A 14,287-nucleotide genomic window follows, 5' to 3' on the forward strand; every position below is an offset into this window, starting at 1 on the left:
TTCCTTCGTGACACCGTCGTTACTGTCCAGGGGAGAGGGGCATGCCAGGCCCCATCATAAGCTGCCATCTGATGGCTAGGGACATGAGGGGCAGGCCTGGCTCCGCTCTCCCCCGGGATCCCAGTCACCCCCTCCTCTTGGATCCATCCCATGCCTACTCAGGACAGAGCAGCTTCCTTCCCCAGAGGCCTGGGGCCCTGGGAGTTCAAGTCACCCAGGCCGGCATGTGACCTCATGTGGAAAGGCTGAGCTGTGGCCAGGGCATCAGCTGGGATTACTAACAGGTGCTCTGCCCTGGACCCCCACCATTGACTCTCCACTGCTTCCACCCTGCAGCCTGCCTGGGTCTCACCCACACGCCCGCCTCTGCCCTTTCGCTCCAGGGACAGCTGGCCACCCTGGCCTGGCACTTTCTGAGGCTGAGCAGCCAGTGGGCGAATGGTGGGTCCTGGGGCCAGGCTCAGGGAGGCAGTGAGTGCCCGTGGTGGGAGGGACACAGCTGGCACAGAGCTGCTGGGGGTAGGCCTGGGAAAATAGACTTTATTGGCTCCCAGGGAACGGGAGAGCAGGATCAGAAATGGACACATGTAGGACCAGGGGACTGGCCAGGCCTTGGTTTCCCTGAGGACAGACATAAATAGTGGCCACGCCACACAGCTGCTCGGAGCCGCCCTGGCAGAGGGGTAGAACGTGGGCCCAGGGTGCTGGCAGGGTCTGAGGGTGTCACCTCTGGGGCTTCGGGGACAGCAGGCGCCTGCTCCCACACTGTACTTCACTTCCGGGCCTGTTCGTAGTTGTGGGTGAACCAGGCACAGGTCTCCTTCACGGCTGCAGAGGTGGGCAGGTGACAGGTGGTGGCAGGTGAGGGCTGAGGCTGCACTGACCTCCACTGGAGGAGACGGGGAGGGTAGAGAGCCCGGCAACATAGGCAGTCACCCTTCTGACTCCTGTCTCCCTGACAAGGGTTTCAACACCAGACCTACAGGGTGTCTTCAGCTCAAACAAGGAGGCCAATGCTTGGGGGGGGGGGGGGCGGGGGTGACCCAAAGCCAAGAAGGAAGGGCTAGGAGGTCCTGAGGAATGGGGTGGGAGAGCCTTAGGAGGGCCAGGGGGCTCACCCTGCTTGAAGGGTGTAAACCGGAAGTCAGGCAAGTAGGTCCGAAGCTTGCTGTTACTGGCCGTCTTCTTAAACTGCCCGTCTGACTTGGTTGTATCAAACTAGGTGCTTGGTCAAGGTCACAGCAGAAGGAGCGCCTCCCCCTGCCCCCACCACAGCCTGCCCTTGAACCTGCCTTTCGCAGGGGTAGCTTTGGGGACAGAAGAACACCCTCCTCTCCAGCTGCCAAGGGAGGGCCACTTGCATCCATCAGCCCCACCGTGCCCTGCCCCAGAACCAAAGGATACAGTGACCTCCCCACGGAAGTCCATGGCCTCCACCACGGCTTCGGCTGCCTCCTGGATAGAGACCTCATCCTCCTCACCCACTGTGTGGAGAGGAGGGTCAACAGCCAGGTGAGGTCTCCTCCACCCGGCCTTGCAGTGACCCAGCCCCCCGCCCGCCACACTCCCGTTCCTGGCCTTAGCCGCTCTCAGCACGGCTGGGGTTCCGCCCTGTGGCGGTGGCAGAGGGGCCACAGGGTGCCCACCTGACAGGATGATGGGTTCCACCTCATCGTACTCCCGCAGGACCCAGATGAAGAGGCGGGCCAGGTCCTGGAAGTTAGGGTCAAAGGGCACAAGTCACGGCCACCTGGAACCACAGGCCACCTCTCCTAAGCGCCCCTGCTCGGTGAGGGCACAGCCTGGGCTCCCCTCGGGCCAGAGGTCGCTCCCTTTGGGCACCTCTTAGCCAGCTCAGCCCACCCAACAGAAAGAGCCTGATCCCTGAGCTCAGAGCTGCACCCAGCGACCGCTGCGGGCCGCAGGCACCTGTGGGGACCCATCAAGGACCAGTGACTGTTCCTCCAGAGGCTCAGGCCGGACCCTCACTCGTTTCTGGGGCTCCCTCCCACTGCGGCCTTCCCACAGCCGGCATGCAGGCCAGGGAACGTTCTAGTGGAGAGCCAGGCCCAGTCCTGCACACACCAGTGAGTAAATGAACTGCCTCCGAGGCTTTCCGGTGCCCCACACCGTCAGGGCAGAGCCGCTGCCTGCAGAGTCAGGGAGAGGGCAGGTGTCAGAGGGCCCCCACCCCCGCGCGCCCTCCCCGGGGCCTCCTCCAGCAGCCACTCACTCTTAGCCAGGTGCACCTTGTGGATCAGGCCGGGCAGCACGTGGCCATCCTCGATGTTGAAATTGTCGTGGGGCCCAAAGACGTTGGTGGGGATGACAGCAGTGAAGGTGCAGCCGTGCTGCTGGAAGTAGGCCCTGCGGGGTCACAGCGTCTCTTCCGGCCCCGCCACGCCCGCCGCCCCGCCACACGCGCCACACCCGCCCGGGCCTCCGAGGGGTGGAAACCCCGAGGCCCGCAGAGAGGGCACGAAGCATGGGAGCGCGCCAGGGTGCCCACTGGGCCCTCCTCCCTTTGCCTGTCCGGCCTCAGCTGGGCCCGCAGGCGGACGACCTGTTCTGCACGTCGATCATCCTCTTGGCATAGGAGTAGCCAAAATTGCTGCTGTGCGGAGGCCCGTTGTGGATCTAGGCGAGCAGAGCGAGCCTTTGCTTTCCTGGCCCCGCCCCCGCTGGCCCCGCCCCCGCCGGCTCCCCGCTGGCCCCGCCCCTCACCATAGTCTCGTCAATAGGGTAGGTGGTCTTGTCCGGGAAGATGCAGGTAGACAGGCAGGAGACCACCTTGCGCGCGCCCACCTCGAAGGCCGAGTGCAGGACGTTGTCGTTGATGTGTACGTTTTTCCTCTGGCGTCGGGGGGGAGGGGGCGGGCAGGGCAGATTCAAGCCCCTTTAGACAGGACCCCAGCCCTTATCTGCTCCTCCAGGGACAGAAGCAGGGCCTCCTCCGGGGACACCCTGGCCTCTCCCACGAGAGCAGCACCTGAGCCAGTTTATCCTAACTGCTCCCTGGGGCAAGGCAAAACCTCCAAGCATAGACCTTCCAGAAACCATGCCCCACTCCAGGCCTGTTAGCAGGCAGTCCTTTGCCCCCACCCCACCCTTGGGGCTGTGGGTGGGGCCGCCGCCGGAGGAGAGGACCACTTTCCCCAGCTCGGGGCGGGGCCTCCCTGGCACAGGCTGCTGGGGGCAGGCCCAATGTGGCCCGGACAAGGGTGGGGAGAAGGGGTACCTCCCCTCCCTCCCCCCAGGAGCCTACCCAACTATACCAGCCAGTAGCAGTGAAGCCTTGGGCAGCCCCACCCCTCCCCAGACCCGTGAAGGGAACCCGGCGGGGAGATGGCCCAGGCATTTGGAGATGGAGAGACAATGGCACTCTAGGGCAACTGGCACGGAGACTGGGAAAGCCCTGGGGTGAGGCGCCCTGGGCAGAATCTGACCTGAGGCTCTGCCATCCTGTGCCATCACGACCAGATGCCCAGCAATGGTGGGGCCAAGCGTCAGGGGCGCAGCGTGGCCCAGGGCTAGAGGCAGAGCCCTGCCCCCTCCTGCCCCTTCCGCCACGTCCCAGCCCCCAGGCCGGACGCCTCAGACCCAGAGCCCAGCTCACACCTCTGCGCCCCAGGATGCATGCTGGGCCTGGTTCAGTGCAGCTGGACCAGTCTGGGGAGCAGAAGGGTCTAGAGGCCTGGAGGACTCAGGGGTAGGAACCAACCCTATCGAAGTCAAACAGCAGAGGCTGGCTTCTCTCAGTGCCTCCGTCCCACCGTCAGTCCATGGCTCTTCCTGTGGGGCCAAGTGTCCCACCCCCCTGGACACCCATCTGCCTACGAAGCAATTGTGGGTCACGGGAGACCCCACAGGGACTGCCCCCACCGGGCTGTGCCAAGCCCTGACCTGCAGAGACTTCCTGGGGCCGACACATGAGCACGGGAAGCCAACGAGAAGTTCCCAGTGCTCCACGGGGCCCTGTCACTTACCCAGAAGTCCAAATTGTATTTGATATTCCGGAACAGGCCCCCCACCATTGCAGCAAGGTGGATGACATGTGTGGGCTGCACCTTTTCAAACAGGGCTCGGGTCTGCGCAGCATCCCTGGGAGGAGCCAGGGCAGGAACTGGCACCCGGGGCTGGGGTACTGGGGGCAGGGGTGGACAGGGCTGACGGCAGGAAGGGCTGCCACAGAGCGAAGTGCTGAGCGCAGGTGCTGGCTGGCGTGAGGCGTGGGCTTCCGGGAAGAGATAGGAGGATGTTTGCCTAGGAACAGAGCTGCACACACCCAAGCCAGGCCAGCCACCTGGCAGGAAGGACCCGGACATGAGGCTACCAGGCTCAGGGACAGCCTGCCTGGAGCTCTGAGTCTCGAGAGGTGTGGGTGAGTGTGCGCCGGGGGTGGGTCCACTCACGTGAGGTCAGCATCCTTGGAGGAGACGAACACCCAGTCCTCTCCAGGCAGCCTGGCTCCATCTGCTACCACCTGTTGGATGGCTCTGCCCACCAGCCCAGTGCCACCTGTCACTAGGATTCGCACTGACCCCCCAGGCTCACTCATGCTGGCTGCACCTGCAGGGGCAAATGGTGGGAGGCCGATGGAACCCCACTCCCTGGAGATGTCACTGCCCTTAGCACTGGGCCCCACGCAACTGTCCAAGGGCTAGACCAGGGTTTGCTGGGGCAAGTGGGACAGGATGAGACCCCCAGGGGAGAAGAGAGAGCCTGCGGGGGACCAGAGAGACCCAGTTGGCCTGAGCCTCCTCCTCCCCACCCCATTCCCTAGGGAGCCTTCTGCCTAGAACTGCACAGAGGTCTTGGGGGGTCTCACCCAGCCAAGAAAGCCTGGGTCGCAGGCACTGCCCCGTAGGCCCAACCGAAGACTCATACTGGACCAAGAAAAGGAACACTGGGCGTTCTGCACACCACGGGCAGACAAGTGGGAAGGCAGACAATCTTGCGGCTGGGGGATCCTGGCCCGTATCAGGAAGGTTACTCCCAGCCAGAGCTCACATGCCATAGACAAGGAAGGGGCAGGGTTTGCAGTCCACTGCCCACTGGCAGCCAGCTGGTCCGGGGGAGCCTTTTTGCCAGCCTAGTTCCTTCTAGGCAGGTGGCACTTCCGGCTCAGAACCAGACAAGACTCAGGGCACCACCCTTGAGAACCCTAGCCTAGGGGCTGGAAGTCCGCTCGGGCCCCTACAGGACGGCTCTGAGCCAGCTGCACGGCCTCATGGCCGGCAGCAACCGGAGGGGATAGTGCCGCGACATCCGCCGCTCCCGACCGCGCCTGCAGTTCAATAGCAGGTCAGTGGGGAAACACCCCCGCGTCCGGGACTCCTCCCACGCCCCGATCTTCTCCCAGATCCCCGGGACACCTCCATGCCCACGGGTCCCCTTCCACGCCCTCGGAGTCCGCACACCCCTCAGGGTTCCGCGGCTGTCACGAAGCAGCCAGGGCCCGGGCCGCAGCTCGCCACGCCGGGTCCCCGGCGGGATCCTCGGCGCCGGCGCGGCGTCTCACCTGTGCGCTGCCCCACCTGCCCGTCTCCCGAAGAGCGGCTTCCGGCAGCGGATTGAACTTCCCGAAGCGTGCAGGGGCCAGGTGGAGGGGGCGGAACCGGCGGGGACCCGGCGGGCGCTCCCGCGGCACTCTGGGAAATGCAGTCCCGGGGCCGCCCCGGGCGCTGCCGGGAAGTGGAGTCTGGGGACGCGCAGCCGCCTGGGAAACGTAGTTCTCGGTGCTCCGCCTCCCTGCGGCCTCAGGGTAGGGGATTGAGAGACCCCGTTTGCTCCGCCTGGGCGCGTGGTGGTGGGAGAGGCGCGGAGGCCGAGTGTCGCGGAAACGCCGCAGCCTCAGGAAGGGGGGTCGGCAGGCGCCCGGCCGCGGCTTCAGGACAGCGACCGTCCGCGGGCGGGCCTCGGCGGCTGAGGCGCGAGCTACCGGGTCCGGAGCGCTGAACGCGGCCGGCGCGCTCTCCACCGCCCTTCGGGCGCCTGGGGGACCGGCGGGTCTGGGCCTCCCGGCTTGGGGTGGGGGGGGAGGTCGCGTGGCCGCCCACGGGCCTTCTCTCTAAATGCAGGTATTTAACAGCACCCGACCTTGCCAACACACTGGCAAACAATGTGCTGTGCCCTCCGACCTTGACAACATATTATGAAAATATATCCCATTAAAAAATACCCATAGATTTGGGGGCACTTGGGTGGCTCAGTCGGTCGGGCATCTGACTTCGGCTCAGGTCATGATCTCACGGTTCTTGGGTTTGAGCCCCGCGTCGGGCTCTGTGCTGACAGCTCAGAGCCTGGAGCCCGTTTCGGATTCTGTGTCTCCCTCTCTCTCTGCCCCGCCCCTGCTCACGCTGTCTCTCTCTCAGAAATAAAAAAAAATTTTTAAATAAATAAATAAACTTTTGATTTGCTGACTTCTAGCTATAGAAAATAAACAAATTTTCTATAGCTGGAAATAAGCAAACCATCAGAGACGGGTGAATAATTACACGTGTCTGGATGCTAGACGCTGTAAAGAGACTATGTGAGGTGCCTGGGTGGCTCAGTCGGTTGAGCTTGGACTTCCGCTCGGGTCATGATCCCAAGGGTCGCTCTCTGCTGTCTGCCTGTGAGTGCAGAGCCCAGAGCCCGGTTCAGATCCTCTATCCCTCGCTCTCCGCCCCTCCCCCACTTGCACGATCCCAAAATAAATAAATATTAAAAAGAAAGATACCGAACTTCCCACACTACTGCATAGTCATCCTATATAATTTAGTTTTCTTGTCTACATTTCACCAGTTACTAACCATGTTATTAGAATCACAAGTCGTCACATAATTTGTGTTCTTTTGACTGCAGTGCCAAGTCACAGACTTTCCTAAGTCTTTGCAGTTTTCTGTTTTTGTTTTGTTTTGCTTTATTTTTTTTTTTTTTACTGTTTTATTTATTTGTGAGAGAGGGATAGAGACAACATGAGCAGGGGAGGGTCAGAGAGAGAGGGAGACACAATCTGAAACAGGATCCAGGCTCTGAGCTGGAGCCTGATGTGGGGCTCGAACCCACAAACGGTGAGATCGTGACCTGAGCCGAAGTTGGACACTTAACCGACTGAGCCACCCAGGCGCCCCATGTTTTGTTTTGTTTTTCAGTTTGCTTTATTTGAAGAAACTGCTTTGCTGAGCCCGTAGCAGCTGAAACCAACAATAAAAATCCGTAAAGCAGTACTTAGATTCAGAAATGGACTGTGGATTTTTACATATCATGTTCCCACACTGTAACAGGGTTGCATATGATAATGTATTGGGATTGCAGAAAATGTTAGCAAATACTTTAATTCAGATTTAAAGTCATCACCCCCCACCCCACAGAGTGTCATTTACCGGCTATTATGGCAGTGCAATACTTTGTAAGCTCTTTCACGTTTTATAAGCTGAAATACGATAAAGAAAACCAAAAGTAGCAAATGACACTCAACTTATTTACACTTTAAAAAATATTTTTTAATGTTTATTCATCTTTGAGACAAAGAGAGAGAGAGAAAGCGAGCAGGCAAGGGGCAGAGAGAGAAACACAGAATCTGAGGCAGCCTCCAGGCTGAGCCCAATACTGGGCTCAAACCCACAAACCATGAGATCACAACCTGAGCTGAAGCGGGCACTTAACTGATTGAGCCACCCAGGCACCACTATTTACAGGTCTTTTTAATTGGTATTATACTTTCATCTGTAGCAATCAGAAAATCGTTTCTAGGGGCACGTGGGTGGCTCAGTCGGTTAAGTGTCTGACTTCGGCTCAGGTGATCATCTCACGGTTTGTGGGTTTGAGCCCCGCCTCGGGCTTTCTGCTGACAGCTAGCTCAGAGCCTGGAGCCTGCTTCTGATTCTGTGTCTCCCTCTCTCTCTGACCCTCCCCTGCTCATGCTGTCTCTCTCTCAGAAATAAATAAAGCATTTTTAAAAAGTCGTTTCTATTAAAATTACATTTGGGTTTATTTTTGTGAGAATGTTCTCCTTCATGGTCATGCAAACTTTTCTTCTGTTTCAATTTCACATATTTATTGGAATGTGACTCTTGTGTGTTTCATGTTCTGTTTCTGTCCATTTAGAAAAACACTTTCTCTAAAATTAAACAAATCTATTTTCAAATCCCTTTGAAAGTGGACTTATCAACCTTAGCTCTCTTCAGGGTTCAGTCAGCTCTACAAATACCATAAATAACCAGTAACAGTTCACATCAAGTAGCTGAGGCAGCACGGATTCAAAATTGATTTTCTTTTGTAGGAAAGGCCGTTCTTGTGAGCACCTTTCGTGTGCCTTCTCTCTTAGAGCTGCCACATCTGCTCAAGCTTGAACCCAGTTCCTTTAGTGTTTATCCCCAGATCCCAGGATGTGTCTTAGGCAGGGAGAGGTTCAAGGTCAAAATTGATCCATATTTCATCAAGATGTACTGTCTCTGGGCTAAATCAAAAAACACCCTGATTTTGAGTTATTTTTAGCAGAATTAGCAGTCAGCACGACTGAGGCCACATCTCGGGCACAGAGAAAATGATGCTCCACAAATGACACAAGTAATACATCTAGTTTTCCACCCTAAGTTCTGGCTGCCTCACCTTTTTCTCTGCTAGCCATTTTAGTTCCATTTCCCTAGACTTACTTTCAACAACCTTTTAAATCAGAGCATAAGATTCAAGGCTTTTTATTTTTATTTTTAATTTTTTAACATTTATTTTTGAGAGACAGAGCATAAGCAGGGGAAGAACAGAGAGAAAGAGGGAGACACAGAATCCAAAGCAGGCTCCAGGCTCTGAGCCATCAGCACAGAGCCCAACACAGGGCTTGAACCCATGAACCCCGAGATCATGGCCTGAGCCAAAGTCAGATGTTTGACTGAGCCCCAGGTGCCCAAAAACTCAAGATTAAAAAACAAAAAAAAGGGGCGCCTGGGTGGCTTAGTCGGTTAAGCGTCCGACTTTCGCTTAGGTCATGATCTCGCGGTTTGTGGGTTTGAGCCCCGCGTCGGGCTCTGTGCTGACTGCCAGCTCGGAGCCTGGAGCCTGCTTCAGAGTCTGTGACTGCCTCTCTCTCTGACCCTCCCCTGCTCACGCTGTCTCTCTCTCTCTCTCTCCTAGAAATAAATAAAAAAAAATTAAAAAAAAAAAAGCTTTTCACTTAAGTCAAAACCTGAACCATTTCAAAATTAGTAAAATCAGTAAAATACTCATCAATGTTTTGGTTTCCTTTTTTGAAGATCATCATTATAGATAATACATGTTGGTTGTTGGGGCGCGTGCATGGCTCAGTCAGTTCAGCATCAGATTCTGCCTTTCCCCTGCTCCCTCCCTCCCTCTCTCTCAAGATAAATAAATAAACTTAAAAACAAATAACGGGAGGGGCGCCTGGGTGGCTTAGTCGGTTAAGCGACCGACTTTCACTTAGGTCATGATCTCGCGGTTCGTGGGTTCAGGCCCCGCGTCAGGCTCTGTGCTGACTGCCAGCTCAGAGCCTGGAGCCTGTTTCAATCTGTGACTCCCTCTCTCTCTGACCCTCCCCTGCTCACGCTGTCTCTCTCTCTCCTAGAAATAAATAAAACATTAAAAAAATTTAAAAAAAAAAACAACAAATAACGGGAAAATCCCCAGAGCTTTTTGAAGAGCAGGAATGTCTGTGGGTTGTACAGCGGAGGTTCATTAAGAAAAGAGGTGAATTAACTAACGGGTCAGATCTTTCTTGCTTTTCTTCCTGTTCCAATCTGTGATTTCAGGAGTTCTCAGAAATCAATGCAGGATTTGCAATACTGGCTGAGGAATATTTTGCAATGTTAATTCATATTTCCCTTGGATCTACATATATCTAAGTCTAGATGAAACACACGTTTGACTTAAGGAAAGAACTGGGGAGGGTCGCCTGGGTGGCTCAGTCAGTTAAGCATCCGACTTGTGCTCAGGTCATGATCTTGTGGTCCACAAGTTCGAGCCCCGCATCGGGCTCTATGCTGACAGCTTGGAGCCTAGAGCTGCTTCAGATTCTGTTCCTCCCTCTCTCTCTGCCCCTCCCCTGCTCATGCTCTGTCTCTGTCTCTCAAAAATAAATAACATTAAAAAAAAAATAAAAAAAGGAAAGGACTGGGGAAAAGCAAAATACTGTTTTAGACATTGATTTAAAAAATTATTGAGGGCAACTAGATGCTACTGGCACTGATATGGTTGGAGAAGTTAAAAGTGAACAAGCCAGAATTTTTGGCCAAAGAGCAGAAGCATTTTTTGTGCTACATGTTATGTTGCGGGGAGACCTAACTTTAACTGCACTGATGGCGATGACATTCTCTAGATCAAACACTGTATTTTCTGGATCTGCTCAAAGATGAAACATCTTGGAAAACCACATCACATTTGACCTTGTAATCAACCTTGGACACGTATTAAGAGTGCTGACTTTGGACGTCATGTATATTTAATTTAGATACTGGAAGGCCCTGAAGACCTAAGCAAGACAATGTAAGGTTCCCAAAGAGCAAAGCATGGTCCCAAGTAGCAAAGAGAGTTACTCTTGACTTTGTGCTACACAAAGATATTTGAGATGGACTGTTTTTCATTAATGATACTGACAAAAGTTTAACAAAAAAATCTACATTTGACTTTTTTTTTTTCACAATTGATGAGCCAATGTCAATCCATCATTATTTCTAACTGAAGCCTCTGCTGAATTGTTCCTGCACCTTTGTCAAAAATCAGCTAGGCAGGGGCTCTGTACTCTGCCCGCAGATCTCGGTATCTGTCCCCCCACCAGGGTCTCACTGTTTTGATTACAAAGCAGCAATATAGTAGGTCTTAATAGTGGGTAGAATGATCCTCTCATTTTGTTCTTCCTTTTCAAGATTTATTTAGTACATACGTATGTATTATTTTTAGCTATTCTAGGGCCTATCCTGTTCATATAAATTTAAGAATAAGTTTATCTGTGTCTACTAAAATTCTTTCTGGGATTTTTATAGGAATTTGCATTAAACTTTTAATTTGAAGAGAATTGAGGGTTTTTTGTCATCAGGACAACTGCCCTCCTTCATCCTCATCACTTGTGTCCCCACTCCTCCCCCCTACTTCCTCCTCCCCCATTCCTCCCCCCCACTCCTCCCTCCCATGACCATCAGTGTGCTCTCTATAATGAAGAATCTGAGTGTGGAAGAGTTCCTTTCTCTCTCTCTCTCTTACTTTGCTCAGGAGAATTGACACCTTTACTCTGTTGAGTCTTCCAATCCATGAACATGGGATGTATCTGCTAATTTTTCATCAGCATTTTGTAATTAGAAGCATACAAATCTTGTCCATTCTTTTAATGTTTGGTTTTTATTTTTGAGAGAGAGCATGTGAGCAGGGGAGGAGCAGGAGAGAGACAGAGGATCTGAAGTGGGTCCTGTGGGCATGGAACTCATGAACTGTGAGACCATGACCTGAGACGAAGTTAGATGTTCAACCAAGCAAGCCTCCCTGGCACCCCCAAATCTTGTCCATGTTTTAAAAGAGGCAGTCCTGTCTCCACTCAGGCATCTGTAAGAGGCCTTCTCCTCCAGGAAGCTTTCCCTGCCTTGCTGAGGATAAGGGGGCCCAGGGGTGCAGCCCCTTTTGGAACTTGATTGTTACAGCTCACTGTGAACTCTCCCACGCTCCCTACATCTCACACCTCGTGAATATTGTCCTTCCTCAACCCCAGTCAGATTTTCTTTTGCTTCCAAAACCTTGCTCTGGCTTGGCTATTACAATAGTCATCACAACCCAGATGTGGGCTTGGGGTCCGCCTTGCAATGCAGGGAGGGGGCAGCCTCCAGCAGCCAAGCAGAGGGTGGGTCTCTGAGGCAGTGCGGCTGGTCCCCCTCTGAGGTGTTTGTCATCTGCCGCTAAGTTCCCATGCCACCAAGGACTCTGCAGCCAGACTCCAGCATCAGAGAGCTAGTCTCTCCGGGGCGGGGGTGGGGGTGGGGTGGTCAACAGGTATTAACTCCCACGGGAGCCTGGTGAGCAAAGTCAGGGGCCCTCCCACCGTGCCACCCCCCCCTCCCCGGGCACGCACAGCAGAGCCCTTCCTAGGGGACAGGACTGTAAGAGAAGCCATGTAACCCCAGCAAGGTTGTGGGTAGGCTGGAGATTAAGCGCGCGCTGTTTCCCGGGCGCCTGTGCCGAGTGACCGTGGCATCTCTGGAGGCCTCAGTCAGGACAGCCCTGCTGCCCCTGCTGATCTAGGAAAGGCTCTACCCCTAGCCTGCCTCCCTCTCCTCTGCCGGGCCCTGCTTCACGGGTGCAGCCCCAGGCCGGTGCTGAAGGTTGGGGAGGCCTGGCTCGGCTCTGACCCCTCAGCTTCAACATCATCCTATTTCTAAATCTTTTTAAAATTTTTTAAGTAATCTCTACCCCCAATGTGGAGCTAGAACTCATGACCCTGAGGTCAAGAGCCACATGCTCTACCGAGCAAGTCAGCCAGGTGCTCCCTGAATCTTTTTTTTTTTATTTATTTATTTTGAGACGGGGAGTCATAAGCAGACTCCTTGCTGTCAGCACAGCACCTGATGTAGGGGTTGAACCCATGAACCATGAGATGATGACCTGAGCCGAAATGAAGCGTCAGATGCTGATCCGACTGAATCACACAGGCACCTCTGCCAAGTCCTATACAGGGGTGGGTGGGAGCTCCTTTTCCGGCCAGCTGACGATCTGCATCGCGTGTCGGTACATTGTGTGTAAGTAACTTCCTGTGAATCACGAGGCCATCACCACATAGTTTACACACACACCTCCACTCACTGTGGCTGAAGCATTCATTTCTTTTCCCTTCCTTCTTTCTTCTTTCTTTCTTTCAGAGAGAGAGAAAGTGGGGGAGAGCAGAGGGAGAGAGAGAATTCCGTGCTCAGCACGGAGCGGGATGTGGGGCTTGATCTCATGACCACAAGATAATCACCTGAGCCGAAATCAAGAGTCGGACCCCTAACTAACTGAGCCCCCCAGGGGCTCCTCATTTCTTTCCAACACAATTATTCTCAAGACATTTTTTTTCTCTGACAAGACAGTGTGTGAAAGGGCAGGATGTTTACCTCACTTTATGGGGATATTGGCTCACCATATGGAAAAGAATCAGATTCCAGCATCTCATCTTATTCAGAAATAAATTCCAGATGGTTGGAAGGCCTAAACATGGAAAGTAAAAGTGTTAAACTCCTCTGAGGAAAGGGGCACCTGGCCAGCTCAGTCGGTGGAGCAGGCAACTTTTGATCTTGGGGTTGTAAGTTCAAACCCCACGTTGGAGGTAGAGATTACTTAAAACTCTTAAAAAAAAAAAAAAAGCCATCTCTGAGAAGACAGCACTGTCAGTGCCCTGTGACAGAGAGGAATGGACTGTGTGCCCGGTCAGCGAAGGGCACACGTAATTCTATGGAAAGATAAAGGCAAGATGTTTGCAGTATAGGGAATAGGCAAATAATTTGTATCCCTTCGAAGAAGCTCCAAGTCAACAGGAAAAAGACAACAAGCCCAGTGGAAAAATGGGCCAAGGCCATTTCAAAGTTAACAAGAGGCTCCAACGGCTAATAACCACGAAGGACTGGCCTGACTGCCATCAGGTCTCTCTCTGAAGCAGCTGGAGCGCGAGGGCTGCGGGAGGAGCGCGGGCAGAACTCGGACGGCGACGCTCGGCGACGCTCTGCCTGGATTGTGGAGTCACGTAGGAGGACACGTTTGGCAGAACTATTTATCCCACGTGTTCATTAAAAACAACTGCATTTGTTTGTGACTTGGGCCTCACTGAATTTGAGAACAAGAACCAGGACGCTGCTTTTCACTCCTCGGATCGGCCAATTTCAGGCCAGATAAGGGTTGGTGACGATGCAGGGAACCGAACTCTCACTGCGCTGGACGGAGCGCAGGTTCCCACAGCCTCTGAAAGCAAATCTGGCAACACGCTGACACTAAAATCTGCACACTGAATCCCATCTTTAGGCCTGTCGCCTAGAGAAAGCCGAGCTCAGACACGGGAATACCGTGGATGTGCTCTCATGCACGGCCCGCAATAGAGAAGAGTGGAAAACACGCGCCCCGTTGGTGAACAGGGCGGGCGGGGAACGGCGGAGACCCTCGGGAGGAATGGGGGGCCACCCGATTCTGTGTTAACACGGTGTGACTTTAAAACAACGCGGAGTAAAAACAGCCAACCGCACAAGGGCACGCACGCCTGCTCCGCGAGCGCTTAGAACGCTCGCACAGAGCGACGCCGACGCCCGCTTTCGAGCGGGGCGGCTCCCGGGACCCGGGGGGGGGCTTC

The 14,287-nt window shown here is 54.5% G+C and overlaps 1 protein-coding gene across 1 annotated transcript; it reads right to left on the bottom strand.

The window, feature by feature from the left end:
• Positions 1-520: 520 nt before the first annotated feature.
• On the bottom strand, positions 521-5,637 carry GFUS (GDP-L-fucose synthase). Its single transcript, XM_039254195.1, has 11 exons — positions 5,522-5,637; positions 4,413-4,569; positions 3,987-4,101; positions 2,725-2,853; positions 2,564-2,637; positions 2,234-2,367; positions 2,086-2,150; positions 1,647-1,713; positions 1,405-1,484; positions 1,119-1,218; positions 521-828 (listed from the first exon to the last, which is right to left on the bottom strand). The coding sequence occupies exons 2-11, from the start codon at positions 4,556-4,558 to the stop codon at positions 773-775; spliced, it is 966 nt and encodes a 321-aa protein (XP_039110126.1). The 5' UTR covers positions 4,559-4,569; positions 5,522-5,637; the 3' UTR covers positions 521-772.
• Between the last annotated feature and the right edge of the window lie 8,650 nt (positions 5,638-14,287).

This window comes from Hyaena hyaena, unplaced genomic scaffold (genome assembly GCF_003009895.1).
Source record: "Hyaena hyaena isolate Hyena2069 unplaced genomic scaffold, ASM300989v1 scaffold_474, whole genome shotgun sequence".
Taxonomy (NCBI): domain Eukaryota; kingdom Metazoa; phylum Chordata; class Mammalia; order Carnivora; family Hyaenidae; genus Hyaena; species Hyaena hyaena.

Bases quoted from the DNA above. Each gene is read 5' to 3' on its own strand.
- GFUS (XM_039254195.1), bottom strand. From the start codon at position 4,558: ATGAGTGAGCCTGGGGGGTCAGTGCGAATCCTAGTGACAGGTGGCACT. The intron at 4,102-4,412 runs GTGAGTGGACCC...GGCTCCTCCCAG, and splicing joins TCCAAGGATGCTGACCTCAC to GGATGCTGCGCAGACCCGAG. The intron at 1,485-1,646 runs GTGGGCACCCTG...CTCTCCACACAG, and splicing joins GGAACCCATCATCCTGTCAG to TGGGTGAGGAGGATGAGGTC.